Source organism: Falco rusticolus, chromosome 4 (genome assembly GCF_015220075.1).
Source record: "Falco rusticolus isolate bFalRus1 chromosome 4, bFalRus1.pri, whole genome shotgun sequence".
NCBI classification, from domain to species: domain Eukaryota; kingdom Metazoa; phylum Chordata; class Aves; order Falconiformes; family Falconidae; genus Falco; species Falco rusticolus.
The window spans coordinates 84622154-84638238 of NC_051190.1; the positions used below are offsets into that span (position 1 = coordinate 84622154).

Below are 16085 nucleotides of genomic sequence, written 5' to 3' on the forward strand. Positions count from 1 at the left end.
TTGATGATCTAGTCTGACCTCCCGTGTTGAGCCCATTAACTTAGGTTTGACAGGATTCATATTTTCCAGAAAGCCATGCTGTCTGAGAAGGTTATTTCCAGCTGTGGCATGTCTCTGTGGTTATTGTTTATGCTATAGAAATCTGAGGAGCTAATGTCTCCCTTTTGCCAAGATATACTACCTCCACTGCAGTCTCGCTGCATGGCTGCATCCAGTGGCCATTCTGAGAGAACCGACAGAAATGTGATCTGAAGAAATCCATTTTTGGCCAAGCTTAATTTAAATTATCTGGTTTCAAACAAAATTAATGGGACAAGGGACATTCAAATCTCGGAGCTGGCTGTGGAAAATTAGAAGATTTTTTGATGTGAAGAATTTAAATGCTGAGCCCTTGTCTATAGGAAGGCAGTGTTTTGTCAGAATGTCCCATTTTCATCAGTGAGTTTTAACACCATTGCTGATACAGTTCCCCTCCTCTACGTCAGGACAGGTCATAAGTCTCCTGCAAGACAAAAGTCTAAGTATTTGGTGGCAGCATGACTAAGGAGAATGTTAAAGGAGCGGCACTGGTCTTTACTTGTTCTTGTGAAAAGACAAGAAGGGCAAATACTCATTTCTGGCAACATACTGTCTGCTTGCTTCTTTCTGCCACTGGTTACATAGCCCATGAGAACACCCATTCTCTTATGTCCTGGGGGAAGAAATGTCTAACAGAAGAAAAGAAGCATCGCAGGGGATTCTCTTTGCACTGCATGTAAATATGCCTTTTTGTTTCACCAGCAGAGACAATTAGTAATGTCCTTCCCTCCTGGCAACCACGATAAATTATGCTCCCAGTGAATGTGATTTTCCTTTTTTTTTTCCCTTCCTGTGGAGGACTTCCTGCCAGGTTTCTCATAAAAGGGCTTGTTTTTATTGTCTTCTGTAATGAGATAGGGAAATGGGATTTCATGGATCCATTCTTTGACCCTTTATGCGTGGCACTTGTTTATACAAAAGGACTGATCAGCTACTTTGAAAATGCAGACTTCAAAACAAAACAGGTGCCAAATTGCTAAAAATCTGCTGTATGTGTGAATCATAATAGGAAAATGTAGCATTTCTTGCTGACACAAATCCTTCTTGATGCCACAAAGGGGTTTTGTGTTGATAGCTGGAAGTGTTTAATATACAGTCAGATTAACACAGGGAAACCCGATTCCCAGCTTGGCGAGGGTGCTAGGCTCCAGTGAGGAGCATTGCTTTGAGCTCCAGAGGTTTAATCCTGCCAAGTAAGGGGATCTCCTGTACGATGCAGAGGAGAGAGATCTCTAAAAAAAGGGAAAGAAAACCTAAATAGCAGTGACTGTGAGTGGGAGTTATGCATGTCAGTCTTTCTCGTGCCTTTCTGATCCTTGAATTTCCGTTCAGATCGATCACAGTTAAAGGCTGAGGCAACGCACAGGTTCACACAAGGCAAGCTTAACAATTCTTTTAGTGAAGAAGATACAGACCCTAGAAGTCATTGCAGTCACTGAATGATAGGAACTTACAGTTCCATTAATGCCAGGTAGAACAAAAATAATACTGAATGCCATGTATACCTGTGAAAAGTTCCTCATGCATTTGTTAGCCTGTTCTGTCTGGAAGCATCAGCTGCATGATTTGGAAATTTCAAAGCCCTTTATACTTTAGGATGCTGTTCATTTTCCCACCAGGGCTGCAGCGAGCAAGTGCAAGAGCACCTTCTCCATACAGGAGGGACTTCGAAGCCAAGCTGCGCAATTTCTATCGAAAACTTGAAGCCAAAGGGTATGGGCAAGGTCCAGGTAAAATTAAGTGAGTATTATGACAAGTCACTCAAAAAGTCAAAAGCATGGCGTCTTTTATCTTTATCCATGAATGAAGGCACTCGGAGTGGGAAGCACACCAGAGACTGCACTTTGTAAATGAACAATCAGGGCAAGATAAAGTCTTAGTATGTCCTGCAAAAGTGTGACCTTCGAGAGGTTTTTGTGTGAAAGTGTTATTTCTTATAGATTGATATTGCCTTACACTCCCATTCCCTACCTATTTAACCGGGATGTTGCTATTCCTGCCTATAATTTTCTAGTAGGAAAACCATCCATTCAGGCAAATGTCCACCAAAGATTATTGAAATCTACGCCACTGTAACGATGGAAGGGCTCCCAGTCCTTTGGATCTACATATCAGTATAACTCAGGACCAGAGTATGACCCTACGGAAGTTTGCCCAGATATGCCAGTTTAACTTTCTGTGGTTCTTTGTGTTGGTAGCACTCCTGAAGTTGAACTAGAGGGGTTTCTGCCTCTCTTCATGTGTTTTGGGGATCTCTGTCACTTGGTTGTGGGATTCGCTTTACAGGCATCTTGTTAGTTGGTTTTTGAGTCTGTACCTACTTGTGCTCCACCTAGTTATCCAACTTGGCCAAAGGACTATGTGTTTCTAAGGTATTTCCTGGGCATCTGGTTGAATTTATGCATTGGGTTGGCTTCCTACCAAATCACATCTGTTGTGGAAAAAAGTAGTGTGAAGCCAAGCAATGTATTCCAGGGAAACATCATCATCAAAATATTCTCACAGAGCTGGGGAGTCGGCCGTTGGTTATCACTTTTGGTGTCCTGCTAAGTGGCTTCAAGGCACACACGAAATACATTTTAGAATGTCTGTCTTAAAATGTCCATGAACAAGAGGGATTTCTTGCACAGGTGATGTTGAAATGTACTATTCATTAAGTCATTTTAGAGGTTGGCGGAGGAGTGAGAGGTGTACTGTCTAAACAGAGGTTGATACTCCCTTTGCTTACCTGCTACAGAAGCAGTAATTCTGTGGGCATTCACTGGATTAGATCCAGGAAGAGTGTGGGGCCAATCCCAGAAGGCTGTGACCTCATATATGCAGGAAACTCACAGCCCCTTCTGCCATAGCAATGTGTACGCGGAGGGTGTTACAGAGACGCTTAGCGGTAGAGCAGCTCTTTGAACCTGATCACAGCGTTGTGAAAAAGTTCACCTTTGAGGCACATGGAAAAGCCTAATGAGACAACTCACTGAAAACCCATAATGTTCAAGTAGCGTGTGCACCAGTGGATGCAACTTCATTAAGTTCTCTTGAGAATGAACATCTCTCTTTACTAGCTCTTACCCTCAGCCTCACAGGCTCACACAAGACTCAATCATTAGGTCTTTATTTCTGCCTCCCTTTGCAGGTTAATTATACGGCGTGACCACTTGCTGGAAGGCACCTTCAACCAGGTAATGGCATATTCACGCAAGGAGCTCCAGCGGAACAAACTCTACGTCACGTTTGTTGGCGAGGAAGGGTAGGGAACCACAAAATGCTATCAGTTTTGAAGTAGCTGTTGACTAAGGCTGAGACTCTCTTGTTATGTAATGCTTCTTTGGTTTTGTTTTACCTCTGAGTAAATGATTCATCTTAATCAGCTCAAACCTTTGTTAAAAACAACAATAGCAATAATGCTTCATTTTCCTATAGCACCTTCCATCTACATGTCTCCAAGTGACAATTTAAGTGGTTAAATCTGATGTCTTCTTGCTGCCATAGGTATTTTGACTGGCTGGAAGGCAAAACTGAACTACAGACCCGTGTTTACACACTGAATCAGTCTCAGGACTGTAATTAGAGACCAGACCTTTATCCCCTTTGTTACTCTAACTCTTCAAAATGGATCTGGTTTTGCTTCAAAAATTTTTGCTTTGCATGCCATCCAATGACCATTTGTTATCCATATGTGGACTTCTTGTTTCTGGCTGAAGTGAGAAACGTGAATACCATTCAGTCCTTACAGTTTAATTCACCCAGTTGGAAGCTGAAAGTAATAGAAGTGTCTTATGAAGACCTTTTCTCAGGAAACCTTCTGCCAGCCTTTCAAATCCAGGAGCCATTCTTGTGTGATTAAAGCCAGCCCCTGACCTTTTCTTTCCAAGTCTAAACAATCTTTCAAAGCCACCCTGGCTCACTCACCTCAAGAGCTGTGTTGTAATTGAGGCTTAATCCACATGCTTTTATAATGGAAAGACCATTGTGCATATTTCCAGTGTTCCATATAACAAGGGCACGTATTGTATTTCAATAGCTTTGCATATAACGTTTCTTTTTTTACAAAAAAACCACATGGGTAAGATTTCAGTTCCAAAGGTGCCAGAGCAGTAAGGCTCTGGGGCAGCTCTCGGAGTGTCCAGCAGCTGCTGACACTGTCAGCTCTGAGGTCGCATGTCAAGTGAAGAGCTTCTGCCAAGGTGACTTTGGGGACGTTAGGTCCAGTGGAAAACAGAAGTCACCAATCTCAGAGGGTGACTCAGTGACGTCAGTGTCAGGGGTTTTCTTAACTCTTACTTTTTATGCTCCGTGGATGCAATATTATTTAACAGAGGTCGTCTTTCACAGCTGGTTTTGCCTCTGGCTTGCAAGTAAAGCATAAACATGCAGCATACTTCAGCTTGCATTTTTGAATAACGTTCTAGTGTGCTAACACTAGCCAAAGTCATGTTGTTTTCCCCACATCTCTAATAACTTCTACTGTGTGTGGCACGGTGTCCTCAGGAGAAATTACAAACCAATTTGATTTGCAAATTCATTCATTCTTCACTGATTCATTTACATCTGAAGGTACATTCCCCCAAGGTTTCTACTGTTTAATGCTAATACAGATTCTGCTGGAGGGACTCCAAAATATCAATTCCCTACTGAAAAGAAGAGTTGATGCTGTATGGACACAGCTTCCCATGTGTTTCAAAGCTAAAATGTCATCAAAAATGAACTGTGAAGGCTTTATGATGAGTTAATGTGTTGCCCAGAAATGCAATACCTAGGCTCTCCTTTGGAGGTTTTTGAATACAAACAAGTGCTGTTCATAGTTCTTCACTCCAGTCGTCATCAGGCTTAGCCCAGTATTTTAATATCTGTTGAACAGATCTGTTAAATGACTAGCACCAGTGATTCTTGTGGGCTTATTACCATCCCCTTTTGCTGTTGTGGCTTTAGTCTCACCACATGATCCTAGAGCTAAAGCTCCTCAAAGAGAAAAGTACTGAATCTCCAGAAGTGAAACAGAGGAGGATGGGCCGGCCTGCCCTTTATCACATTTCTAATTGCACAGATCAATCATTCAACACCTTGTGGTTATGCTTCCATAACTTCAAACATAAGACAGAACGTTCTGATCCAGCTGCAGTTTTCTGCTCGCTTTACATTTGTTAAGTAGAAGGAGTAGTGCCCATCTCTGAAAATCTTCCGGCACACGTGACATATGGCTACAAATTATCTGTTCATATTGCTTGCTACATGCACGTTTATTTTAGGTTGAAAAAACTACCTACCACTATTAGAGGACGATCTGTTTTTAATAAATCCATCACAGTTGGATTTAATGCATTCGTGAAGCTTTTTTGGTTTGTTTCTTGGGTTGGGTTTTTTTTTTTTTTTTCCCAAGTTGAGATAATTGGAAACAGCTTGATTTAAATTTGAGTTAAAAAAAAAAAAAGCACAAGTTAAAAAGGTGACTCTCTACAGAGCAAAATCATGCAACAGCAAAGCAGATCTTCAGATGTACCACATGTGTTTGAAATTTTCAGAAAAGTAGAAGAGCTTAGAGGGAACAACTGAGGAACCACCGTTCTACCTTAAAAGACAGTTCTGATGGGCCTTGGTTTTGTTCAGCATTGACCTTCAGGTTATACCTCTAGCTAAGAGCATCCTTGGAGCTGGATTGTATCTTTGGTTACATCTCAGTGTAGGAGAGTAAAAGCAACTTCTGCTCCAGCCTGGGCTGTCTGGGCTGTGAACCCAGGTGTTCATAGGCAGGTCAAACCCACCCACGAAAACGCTAAAAAACTTTGTACCTCTGATTTACTAAGCCTTTGGAACAAAGGAAAAGAAACTACTTAAGGGATGTGTCTGAGTTATAATTCCTCCCAGATCAGCCTGGATGCTGGTGAAGGTTCAGCACCATGGCTTGTTCAGGGCTCAGAACCAAGTTTTGAAAGGAGGGGTACACCGTGTTAGAAACACGTGGCTGCCACAGGGTAGGTGTTAGACAGCAGCCAATGTCGGCAAAACCCAGAAAATTCGCTCAAATGGGAGTGAGACTCATTTTATCTTTCTTACCTTTTCCTTTCCAGGTTGGACTACAGTGGCCCCTCCCGAGAATTCTTCTTCCTTCTGTCTCAGGAGCTCTTCAATCCCTATTACGGGCTGTTTGAGTATTCAGCCAACGACACTTACACTGTACAGATCAGCCCCATGTCTGCCTTTGTTGAAAATCACCTGGAATGGTAAGAACATTTTACGCGGAACTGAACAATCCTTTTAGAGCAATACGGAAATGAAAATGCAAAATACAAAAGCTGCCAGTTTAGACTAGACTGCATACAAATGTCATTGCTTCTGCTGGGAAGAAGGGGGAAGCAGGCTGGGAGAAGGAAGAAAGGGAGTCTGTAAATAAAACAGCAGGCTCTGAAAAAGCAGTTGTGATGAGGTGGTACTATAGAAGTGTCCGGCTCACATTACTTGGGACTTGATGTTTGTTTACTTCTGTGTGAATTTGAAAAGGACAAGGAGAAGAGCTCTGCTTAATCCAGGCCTCATATCCTTGGTCCCTTTCTAAGAATAGCAAGTGTGGTCTTTCTGTACGTCAAGCAGCATTGTGCTTGGAAGCTGTACAGTGTTCTGTAAGAGCCACTTTGCTGCTCTGTACCTACTACAGGCCTTACAAAAGGGCCAGTGGAAGCGGATTCTTTTCTCCCCTGACAGAGCATCCCAGCTTGTATGTGGCAAGGCCAGTAGAGCAAGCAGGTACTTCACCGTACCAAGTATGTGTGCAAACAGACAAACTGCTGATCTTCTTCCTTTATCAAAAATTCTGAATGCATGTTGTGATCTCCTTATTTTTCTATCTGCCTCCAGATCTGTTTGTCTTCGGGAGTTGTTTTCCCTTTGATAGTTTCAGATGTGGTTCAGTGAAACATGGGCTGCAAACCCTGGGCATCATTTGGTCCCTTGTGGGACTTCATTGTGTCAAAGAAATAGTGCCACATGGGTTTGTTCCTATGATGTTTTTCTTTGTCTAACCAATCTCACTAGCTCCTCTCAGAGATCCCTTTTTTAAAATGGATTTTTTACCACTTTAAAATGGAAGGTGATCCAGGCCCCTTTTAGATTGCAAATAATACATGCCTCTCTATTCTTATAAACAGATCCTCATTTGGCTTACAGTGGGCAGGAGATCAAGGACAACTAAATGGTTATACCATCACCTCTATTAAGGTAGCAGTGGGGAAAAGAGGGTTGTTGCTGGGACTAGCATGGGCTCTGAATTGGTGGGGGTTTTTGTGTTATCACTTCCAGCAGTGGAGCACTATGCTAACAATGATCCTTGCATTAGAGTGTTTCTCTACTGACGTTAGCAGGAAGAGAGCAGCTTAGTTCTTACAGCTTGTCCATCTCCCACTCCAATCCTGTTCATTAGACATTATGCAGTGGCTTCTTACTTTTCAAGAAGAAATGCAGTCTGCCCTTTGTTCAGCTTAACAGACAACACAGATAAACTTTTGATTTAGGAGGCTGTATTTGTGAAGATGTGTTTTGATTTCGGGGCGTGGGACCACTTAGGCAGGTGCAAACCCAAGATCACTCTGCCCACACTGTGAGCAAACTGGAAGCAGGCATTTTTCTCCAGAAAAGGTGCTGCCGTTTTATCTCAGCAATATTTGAAATAAGCCCTCTTATCTGCTATAAACACTGTCATTGTGAAGGGTTCAGCTGCAGTTTTCTTTAGGGATAAATTCTGCTGCAGAAAGTATGTAGTTTGTTTGATCCCCTCATTGTGTTCTTCTGTTCACTGAGAGATTTCAGCATGGAAGAGGCAATTTTTTTAAAGGTCTCCTGGGCATATAGAACAGCAGAAAGACACCTCATATGATTTTCTGTAGTTGTTAGCATTTAACTCTGAAATCAGTAGCAGCTGAACACTTCGGACAGTCGTTCTCCAACTACACGTATCTGTCTATAACAGGCTTCTTGTATACAGAATGTTATTTGGCCTTTGGGCATTTTTGGTTTTCTTTTAGAAAAGAGAAATGAAGTCCTTTGGCCTGCAGAAGGAAATAAATGCTGTGTACAAAGAGGTTTGTACATAAAGTAGTCTAAATAGGGCAAGATGCAGGACCCAAGGGGAAGATAAGCAATCCAGTAAGTGCTTGGAAATACTTCTTGAACCTGTTATGGAAATAACTGACTGAGACCAGCAGTTTATAATTAGCCTGGTAGGTTTCGTGATTGGCTTGTAGATATCCAGACATTCTACATGTTTTTTTGACTGACCTTGGCTACTTATGTGTAACCCTAGAGTACTGTACGGCTGAAACAGGGTTTGGACTAAGCTTTTTAAAACTCAAAGAGTACGATTGTCCTATAAAGGCTTTATAGGCTAACTTCTCTCAGGGCACTGTACTAACTTGCTTGTTATTATTTGTTCACGAAGAATGGGGGTTTCTGAAGTTCTCAGTCTTTCTCCAACTTTGTTCGTATCCAAGTCAGTGCTAAAACTTCTGTTTCTCAGATTTACTTGTTGATATGATTCCAACAGAGCCTCCTCCCTCTAACATGCAAGAAACAAAGATTATTTTCCTGTTCCCAAATCTGTTATGAGACATCAGTTAACATAGATGGATGAATCAGTTTTGAGGGTCCCAAGGTCACAGATAATTAATATTCATATTCTTTTCAAAGCTTGAAGCTTGATGTCAGTCATAAAACCCACACAACCACAATTGGTTTAGATTTGCAGATGTCTTGAACTGTATGACTTGTGGTGCTGTGGGGCTTATCATTTATGTGGAATCTATCCTTGCCATGTTTTTCTGTACAGCAATTCTTCAAGACCTATTCAGACATGGCTATATTAAGAAACAGGGCTAGCAAAAAAAAACCTCCCTCAAATTTATTGTACATTTTTTTTCCTTAAGCAAATGGTGGCAAGTTTGAGATAAATACAAGAAAATGCAAAGATGTGAAGTTTTGTTCATATTGGCAGAATTGAGAAATACACTGCTCTTTTTTTCCCTGGCTGAATAGTTACAGTTCTGCCCCTTTTAATGGTTTATTTCATGCCTTGCTCTTTGTACAAACAGCATTCTGAGTCCAAAATGAGCACATCAAAGCACAGAGTAGTTGTATGTATGCCAAGTTAAGAAGGAGACATAATGACTGGAAAATATTTCTCATTTATGGAGAAACTGAGATTTAACACCTTTCCTGCAAGCTTCCATTGAATAAGACTTTTTCCTTCAGTTAACACGTGTGCATGCTGAACACGCAAAATGCAAGATATCACACATTTTCAAAGTTTAAAAAACCCATTTTAAATCCCTCTGTATCTGAAAGGACACAGTTATATCTCTCAACCTAGGAAATCAGATGATACACATCTTTATCTGCATGCTGCAGGATGTACCTGAAGCTCAGAAAAGCTGCTTTTAATCCATGCCAGTAATGAGCCATTCTATCTGATCTAGGTAATGTGTCTAGCTCTTTGCCTGAATATTTGAAAATATCTCCCAAAGTACTATTTATACCCCCACTTAGCTTGCCCTTTTCCGAGTGGGTAGAATGTGGTGGCAGCTGGTATATACTATTTCAGTGAAAAGAATATGATTTAGCCCAGAAATAATATTCTTGTCTTTGCTCTTGGTCAGGTGTTTTGGGCAACAAATAGGGTGAGTCACTGAAGAATCCTTCTCAAGTTTTGCTCAGTATGCTGGGAGACAGCCTGGTGGGAAATACTAAATGTTTTTATCACAACCTCATGCAAAGTTAGAGGTGTAATATTCCATACAGCTCCATAGTGCTGAGTTCTTGCATACTAACAAATGGCTCCCAGTAGCTTGCCACATTAGCTTCTCACTTTCCTCCCTGCTAACAGTCCTTTGAAAGATTTTAGACTGACTTTCAGTTCTCTGCAGCACTGAAGCACTTGGGGTCCAGGATGCCCAATATTAGATGGTATATAGAGATACTTTTTCACTGGGATGAAAAAGGTTTCTGTCTTTGATTTAAATGACTAAGGTTTGATTGAATATTGTAGTTCTGGTTTTCACCAAAAATAAGTAAATAGGAAAAGGTTGGATGGGTAAATCAGCCTTGAAAAAAAGAAGAATCCTGATGCATAATAGATAGAGGAAATGTCTTTCTGAATTCTGGGAACAAAATACCTAGTTCCAGGGTTTGCATAGTCTCAAATCTTCGTGTGGGTCACTGGTTACTCCCCCTGCCTTCTTCAGGGTGCATTTTCAAGGGCTCTTGAAAGTTGCTGGTGTCTTTCCACTGCATCTCATTCACTCTATTGTCACAAAATGATTTGCCTAATCATGCTGTGATACACTGTGGTTTTCCTCCGGTGTTTGTTTTGCCTGTCATTTTCCATAGTCCTTCCCTACTCAGCTCTAGCTAAGCAAATTAGTAAACTGAATGTTTGTTTCTGTGACTATTTCTGTATTGTCTTCACCAAACCCGAAGAGAATTAACTCTGTGCTGTTTCATTGTTCATGTAGCTACCCATTTCAGACGTTGTGATTTGGCTGTCATCAAAATACCGCGTAAGAATTTCCGCTTCTTAGAATAAGGCAACTCTCAGTGTTTTCTTGTGATTTTTCCCTCCCTGCTATGAGTACTTAATCTGACAGTGGCAACAAATGCATCATCTTCTCAGTTCACAAAACATTGTGTTCACCATCTGCTGTGAGGTAGAAATCCAGTCTCTCTTTTTCGTATCTTTTGAGTGGGCCAGAGTTTTCCTTCACAGCGGTCCTGCTCCCCTGAGTAATCCAGTAAGATAATTTAATGCACCCTTCTTTGAGAGACAGCACTGTACCCATAGCACGGTCATCTGCACCAGACTTTTCGTCCCCAGATCACTTGCCTGATATTTTATCTGACTTGCTGCAGCAATCCATGTCACATCATCTATTTTGGAATGTTTAGTTCATTGCATGTTTGTAAATGTGGAACCATAACCAGAAATGTGAAAAGAAGCCCAGTCTCTGCATAGAAGACCAGATGGCCTAGACAGATAAAATCATTTGCAGACATTCATTTGGAGTTCTGAGGGATGCTAACTTGAAACATGTTTTTCTGTGTTTTCCTAGTGAATTAATGACAGCATGTCTTTTTTAACAATTAGGCATTTGCAGACCTTGCTGTGACATTTATGCAGCCAGAGAGCAGTACCCCAGTGTCACAGTTAACTTGGAGGTGTTTACAGCTTGCTAATCATACTCAGCATTCTGTATCCATCTCAGAAAAGGCCTGATCGGGTTTGTCTGTTTGTTTGTTTTTCTTTAAATGAAATTTAATACATTTTGTTTGCAGAACCTTATTAGAAAGTTGAAGATTTGTGAGTAAAATGTTTTTGTGCAGAACCCTACTGAAGACCACAAATACGATGTGATAGTCAGGCCCAGTGGCCCAGGTCCCCAGAAGCTGTAGGCTGATTCCTGGCTGCAGTGTCCTAATGAACTCCATTTACTTAATGCTCATTTGGAACTGCTTTGAGGCAGGAATTTCTTCATTAAGTTCCCATAGTTCACCTTTCCTTCTGCCCTCCGATACCCCTTGGTCCATGCTGCCGAATGGAGTCAGACAGAAGACTTGCATGTATTTCTACATCATATTCTGTAGGCGGATGCAAGCCTGTTGCACCCACTCTCCATGCAGACACAGACTTGCATCCCCTCTGCTCCAAGCCAGCTGGTGTGGTTACTGCAACACTGAGCCGAGAAAATATATGCTGCCTCCCATCAGGGATTACTTCAGGCTTGGCACTGCCTCGATCGCTTTTACGTGCCCTGGCAAGCTTGGCACATGAGCAGAGCAAGCTCCCTTTGCCTGCACAGTGCTGCGCGGGTACAACCCCAGCCAGACTCTGACCTTCCCTTTCATTTATTTCATGTAAACGAGAAACCACGCGGCCATCACTTTCCATCTCAAGCATGCCAAAGAATCCAGGGTATTATTTATCCCATTTTTTTTTGTTTTAATAAACCCAAGAAGAACCAAGAATGTTGCAGCCTCAGCTGTTCTTTCTCCTTGGAGAGCCTGGTCAGTTTTCTTAACCCAATTTCATTAGGAGCTGTGCTTTGTGCAGTTGCCCTGCCTGCCCATCAGACAGTTTCCTAATCAGTTTGAGACCTATGTGACAGGAAGGTAAACATCTCAAAGATACTAATGGCCTAAAAGCTTTGCAAACCTGGGGGCTGAGTAAAGGATAGATGTGCAGAAGGATGCCTCAGTGAGGGCAGGCTGGTGAGCTGTTTGGCCTCTCAGCTGGCCAGTTAGCACCAACAAGCTGACAGGTCCATCACAGGTGCAGGCTGCAAACCAGCTATAGCATCTCACTCAGTAGCTTGAGGATGTGAGGGAGAGCTGCGAAAGCTTGGGCAGGCAGAGGGAAGAAACTGGAGATGCTCCAGAGCATGCCAAGTACTAGCAGAGATGTGTAGGTGGAAGTGGAGCTCTTGCAGTGTTGTAATGTAGAGCCATCAGAGACAGATCTGTAGGAAACAAAGCTCCACTAGTCCTGCTACATGGAGAATGACTTATTTCAATTAAAGTGTTTTTAAAGAAAGTGACAAATTGCCTTATGACCTAATGGGTTGTATTCAGACGATGACCGGCTCATATGATGGATTTAGACACATTCTGTGGCTCTTTATAGAAACAGTGGAGAAATGTAGTCACAGCATCTAAGCAGGAGGTCTGCAAGCAGCCATAACTCCTCTCCACTGACTGAAAGTAGCTCTGGGGAATATGTGGCCTGAACTACTCATTTATTTCTAATTTGTCAACTGTTGTGGCAGGCAACCTACGTATGGCCCGATACCTGTTTTATTGAGGGAGTCAGAAACACCGAGTTTGGCTTGGGGCTCCAGTGGGCCAGTTGTGTGGGTCTGCGTTTAGGTGGGGAATGAATTTAGAAGAGCTATCTTGAAGGGGCCTGTTTATGCTCAACACTGAATAATCATCTTCTTAAAAATCAGTTCAGATGTAGCTCCCCAGAGTGGGGCATCCAGCAACATCCAGTTGGTTTTGAAATCAGATGATTACCTCTTTGCCTCAGTTTCCATCTAAAGAGATTTCCTAGTATGTAATCAACTTGAAATCCATTTGATGTACACTAATGCTCTGAACTACTTTGAAATTCTCAGATGAAAGGCACCATAGAAAACCAAAGCATTTAATGTTCCATTACACTATAAATTTTAATTACTAGCAATATCTTATTTTAAATAAATCATGTTTGCATGAAAAATTTTCAAGCACTACTGTAAATCTTCTGGACAGGAATGATAATAAAATAAATATGCAGCTGAAATAATTTTATAAGGTCTTTTCACTATGTGAAAAGGGTACGTTACTGAAATGCCTTCTTGCTGCTCTGCTGTGATCTCTTTCAATACCTTCTGTACTTAAGTAAACTTTGATTTTCCTATTAAGTTTGATGTATGACTATATCACGTAGGGCCTGCCTCAACAGCTGGTTAATTATTTATTAAGGGTCAGGAGGAATTGGAAGATTAAAGGCAAACCAGACTGAAGGAGAAAAAAAACATTCTCCCTAACTGAGCTTCTACAGCAACCTTTTTATTAAAAGGGTTCTGCTTTATATTTACTTTATTCTTGACTTTCTGTCTGTTAGTAGAGGACTTTTTTCAAGTTCTTTTGAGAATCTGGATGGTGGTGTCACATGGGTTGAAAGAAGAATTGTCTCTGTCTCTCCTCCCTTTCCCTTCTCCGAATCTCATAGTGTCTAGCACTGCTTCCATAATTACAGTTTGGTTTGAGGGAAAGGCGGTTGTTCTGTTTTGTTGGGTATTTACAAAAGTCATCTTTATGGTTTTTCCCTTGCGTAAGGCCATTTAGTCTTGTGCAACACTGTGGATTAAATTTGCCCAGAGATGGGAGACTTCACAGGCAGATCTCTGTAGCGTCTCCCCTTCGCGTGTGGTAGAGGAGAAGAGGGTAAAATCCACAGTGCCTGCGAGCATGGGGGCCTGCAAGGAAGCATCAGGGTGGGCACTGACGGTGCGTTCATTTGTAGTGGTGAAAAACTCCCAAGGAGTGATGAATGTCCTCCTATCTCTTGTTCCAGCCGCACCAGAATGGCAAGGCTGCGCTGCCCCTGTGAAGTGTTGCTCAGCCATCTCTGCCCCTCCTTATTTCTCACTACATTTTATTCAGACTTCAGTAAGGTAAAGTCAGGTACAGCAGGTGCAGAAATTCCAAAAAAAACCCCAACCTTTTTTATTAGTAAACAGAATTCATACATCCAAAGAAAGACTGCTTGTGGAGCAGAATTGTTTTCAGTAAATCACCCAAATTCATTTGGGGTATTTTTGAGTAGAAAAGGCATTTCTCTTTGTGTAGGGATCTCCCTGGAATATTTTGAAAGTTAGAAGTTTCATTTGTCCTTTGAAAATTATGCTTCATTTCAATATGTTAGTTATGTTCAGTATGTTTTAGTATTACATTAAAATGCAGAAAAGGGGAAGATGAAAGATTTAAATTGATCTTATCTGATTGTATTTAAAGGAAGAAGGGCAATGTCAAGTTTGTCAGTTTGCCCCAACTTGGGATAGGAATATTTTTCAACGTCTCAATGAAATTATGAAGGATGAGAAAAAAAAAATGAGAGGCTGTACAACCTCTATGAAAAAACATGTATCTAGTAACAAGAATCAGTGTCTTGTGCCTCATGGAAGGAAGCTTTTTACATTGTAGCTTATGGCTTGCATTCTGGAAAAGACAGACTAGAAACTGGAGTTAATTAATTGGATTGGAGAGACTGATAAGGAAAAATTGAAAATTTTTTTGCGCTTCAGAACAGCAACGCAAAGGTCCAGGTCTGCTGCATTCTGCATGCTCACAGGAGAGGCTTGAAGCTGTCAGTTTGCAGTGGTATTAATAAAAGCTGGAGGTGTCCAGCGACTTGCAAAACAAGACCTAAAATGGACTGTCAAAACAATTAATAGCATGTCTGAATTTCAGCACACAGATTTCTTTGTTTACTCAGTTGAGGGACCTCATCCCACGAGTGCGGGGATCACTAGCTGAATTGCAACGCAGTACAAACCCCAGTGCATGGCTGCACAGCTCTGCACTGCAGGCAGCCGTGTGCAGTTAGCTTGAGGTTATCTGCATCACGCTTCATCACGTGCTGCAAACGCTCCTGGCTGCTTGCCGGTGAGTTTATACTGAACAGTCTCACTCATGCTTAAATACCCCAGAGCGGCTGGGAAGGATGTGCTGCCTTTGACTGGGAATAAGTCCGTTATTACGGCTTCAGTGCTCATAGTTACCCAATGCAGGAAAATGGGTGTCGTGGTGTAACCCCCGCTGGTAACTAAGTACCACGCAGCCGCTTGCTCACTCCCCCACCCCGAGGGATGGGGAGGAGAATAGGGAAAGAATATAAAACTCAAGGGTTGAGTTAAGAACAATTTAATAGTTGAAATAAAATGAAATAAAACCAATAATGATAATAATGATTATAACAATTATGAAAAGGAAGGAGAAGGGGAGAGGAACAAAATCCAAAGGGAAGGGGGAAGACAAGTGATGCACAGTACAGTCGCTCACCGCCCGGTGACCGATGGCCAGCCCCTCCCCCAGCAGCGATCCCGAGGCCCCGGCCACCCCCACCCCCCACCCCCAGTTTATATACTCAGCATGACGTTGCAGGGTATGGAATAGCCCTTTGGCTAGCTGGGGTCACCTGTCCTGGCTGTGTCCCCTCCCAAATTCTTGTGCCACTCCAGCCCTCTCCCTGGCAGGGCCTGAGAAACTGAAGAGTCCTTGACTTAGCATAAACATCACCCAGCAGCAGCTAAACCCATCTGTTATCGATGCTGTTCTCACACCACATCCAAAACGCAGCACTGCAGCAGCTACTGAGAAAATTAACTCCCTCCCAGCTGAAACCAGGACGACGTGCAGTCATTTGGTTGTGCTTGGCCCACTTGTCTCACAGGTGAATAAATCTATGGATTTTCCCTGTAGCTTGACTATTTTCT

The 16085-nt window shown here is 42.1% G+C and overlaps 1 protein-coding gene across 2 annotated transcripts in view; it reads left to right on the forward strand.

The window, feature by feature from the left end:
• The window catches only part of HECW1 (HECT, C2 and WW domain containing E3 ubiquitin protein ligase 1), a 262858-nt gene that overhangs the window by 216478 nt on the left and 30295 nt on the right, over positions 1-16085 (forward strand). For both annotated transcript variants that reach the window (XM_037384337.1, XM_037384336.1), the window contains 3 exons: positions 1698-1818; positions 3209-3322; positions 6141-6293. In XM_037384337.1, coding sequence (XP_037240234.1) covers positions 1698-1818; positions 3209-3322; positions 6141-6293 — 388 coding nt within the window. The remainder of the gene's footprint in view (positions 1-1697; positions 1819-3208; positions 3323-6140; positions 6294-16085) is intronic.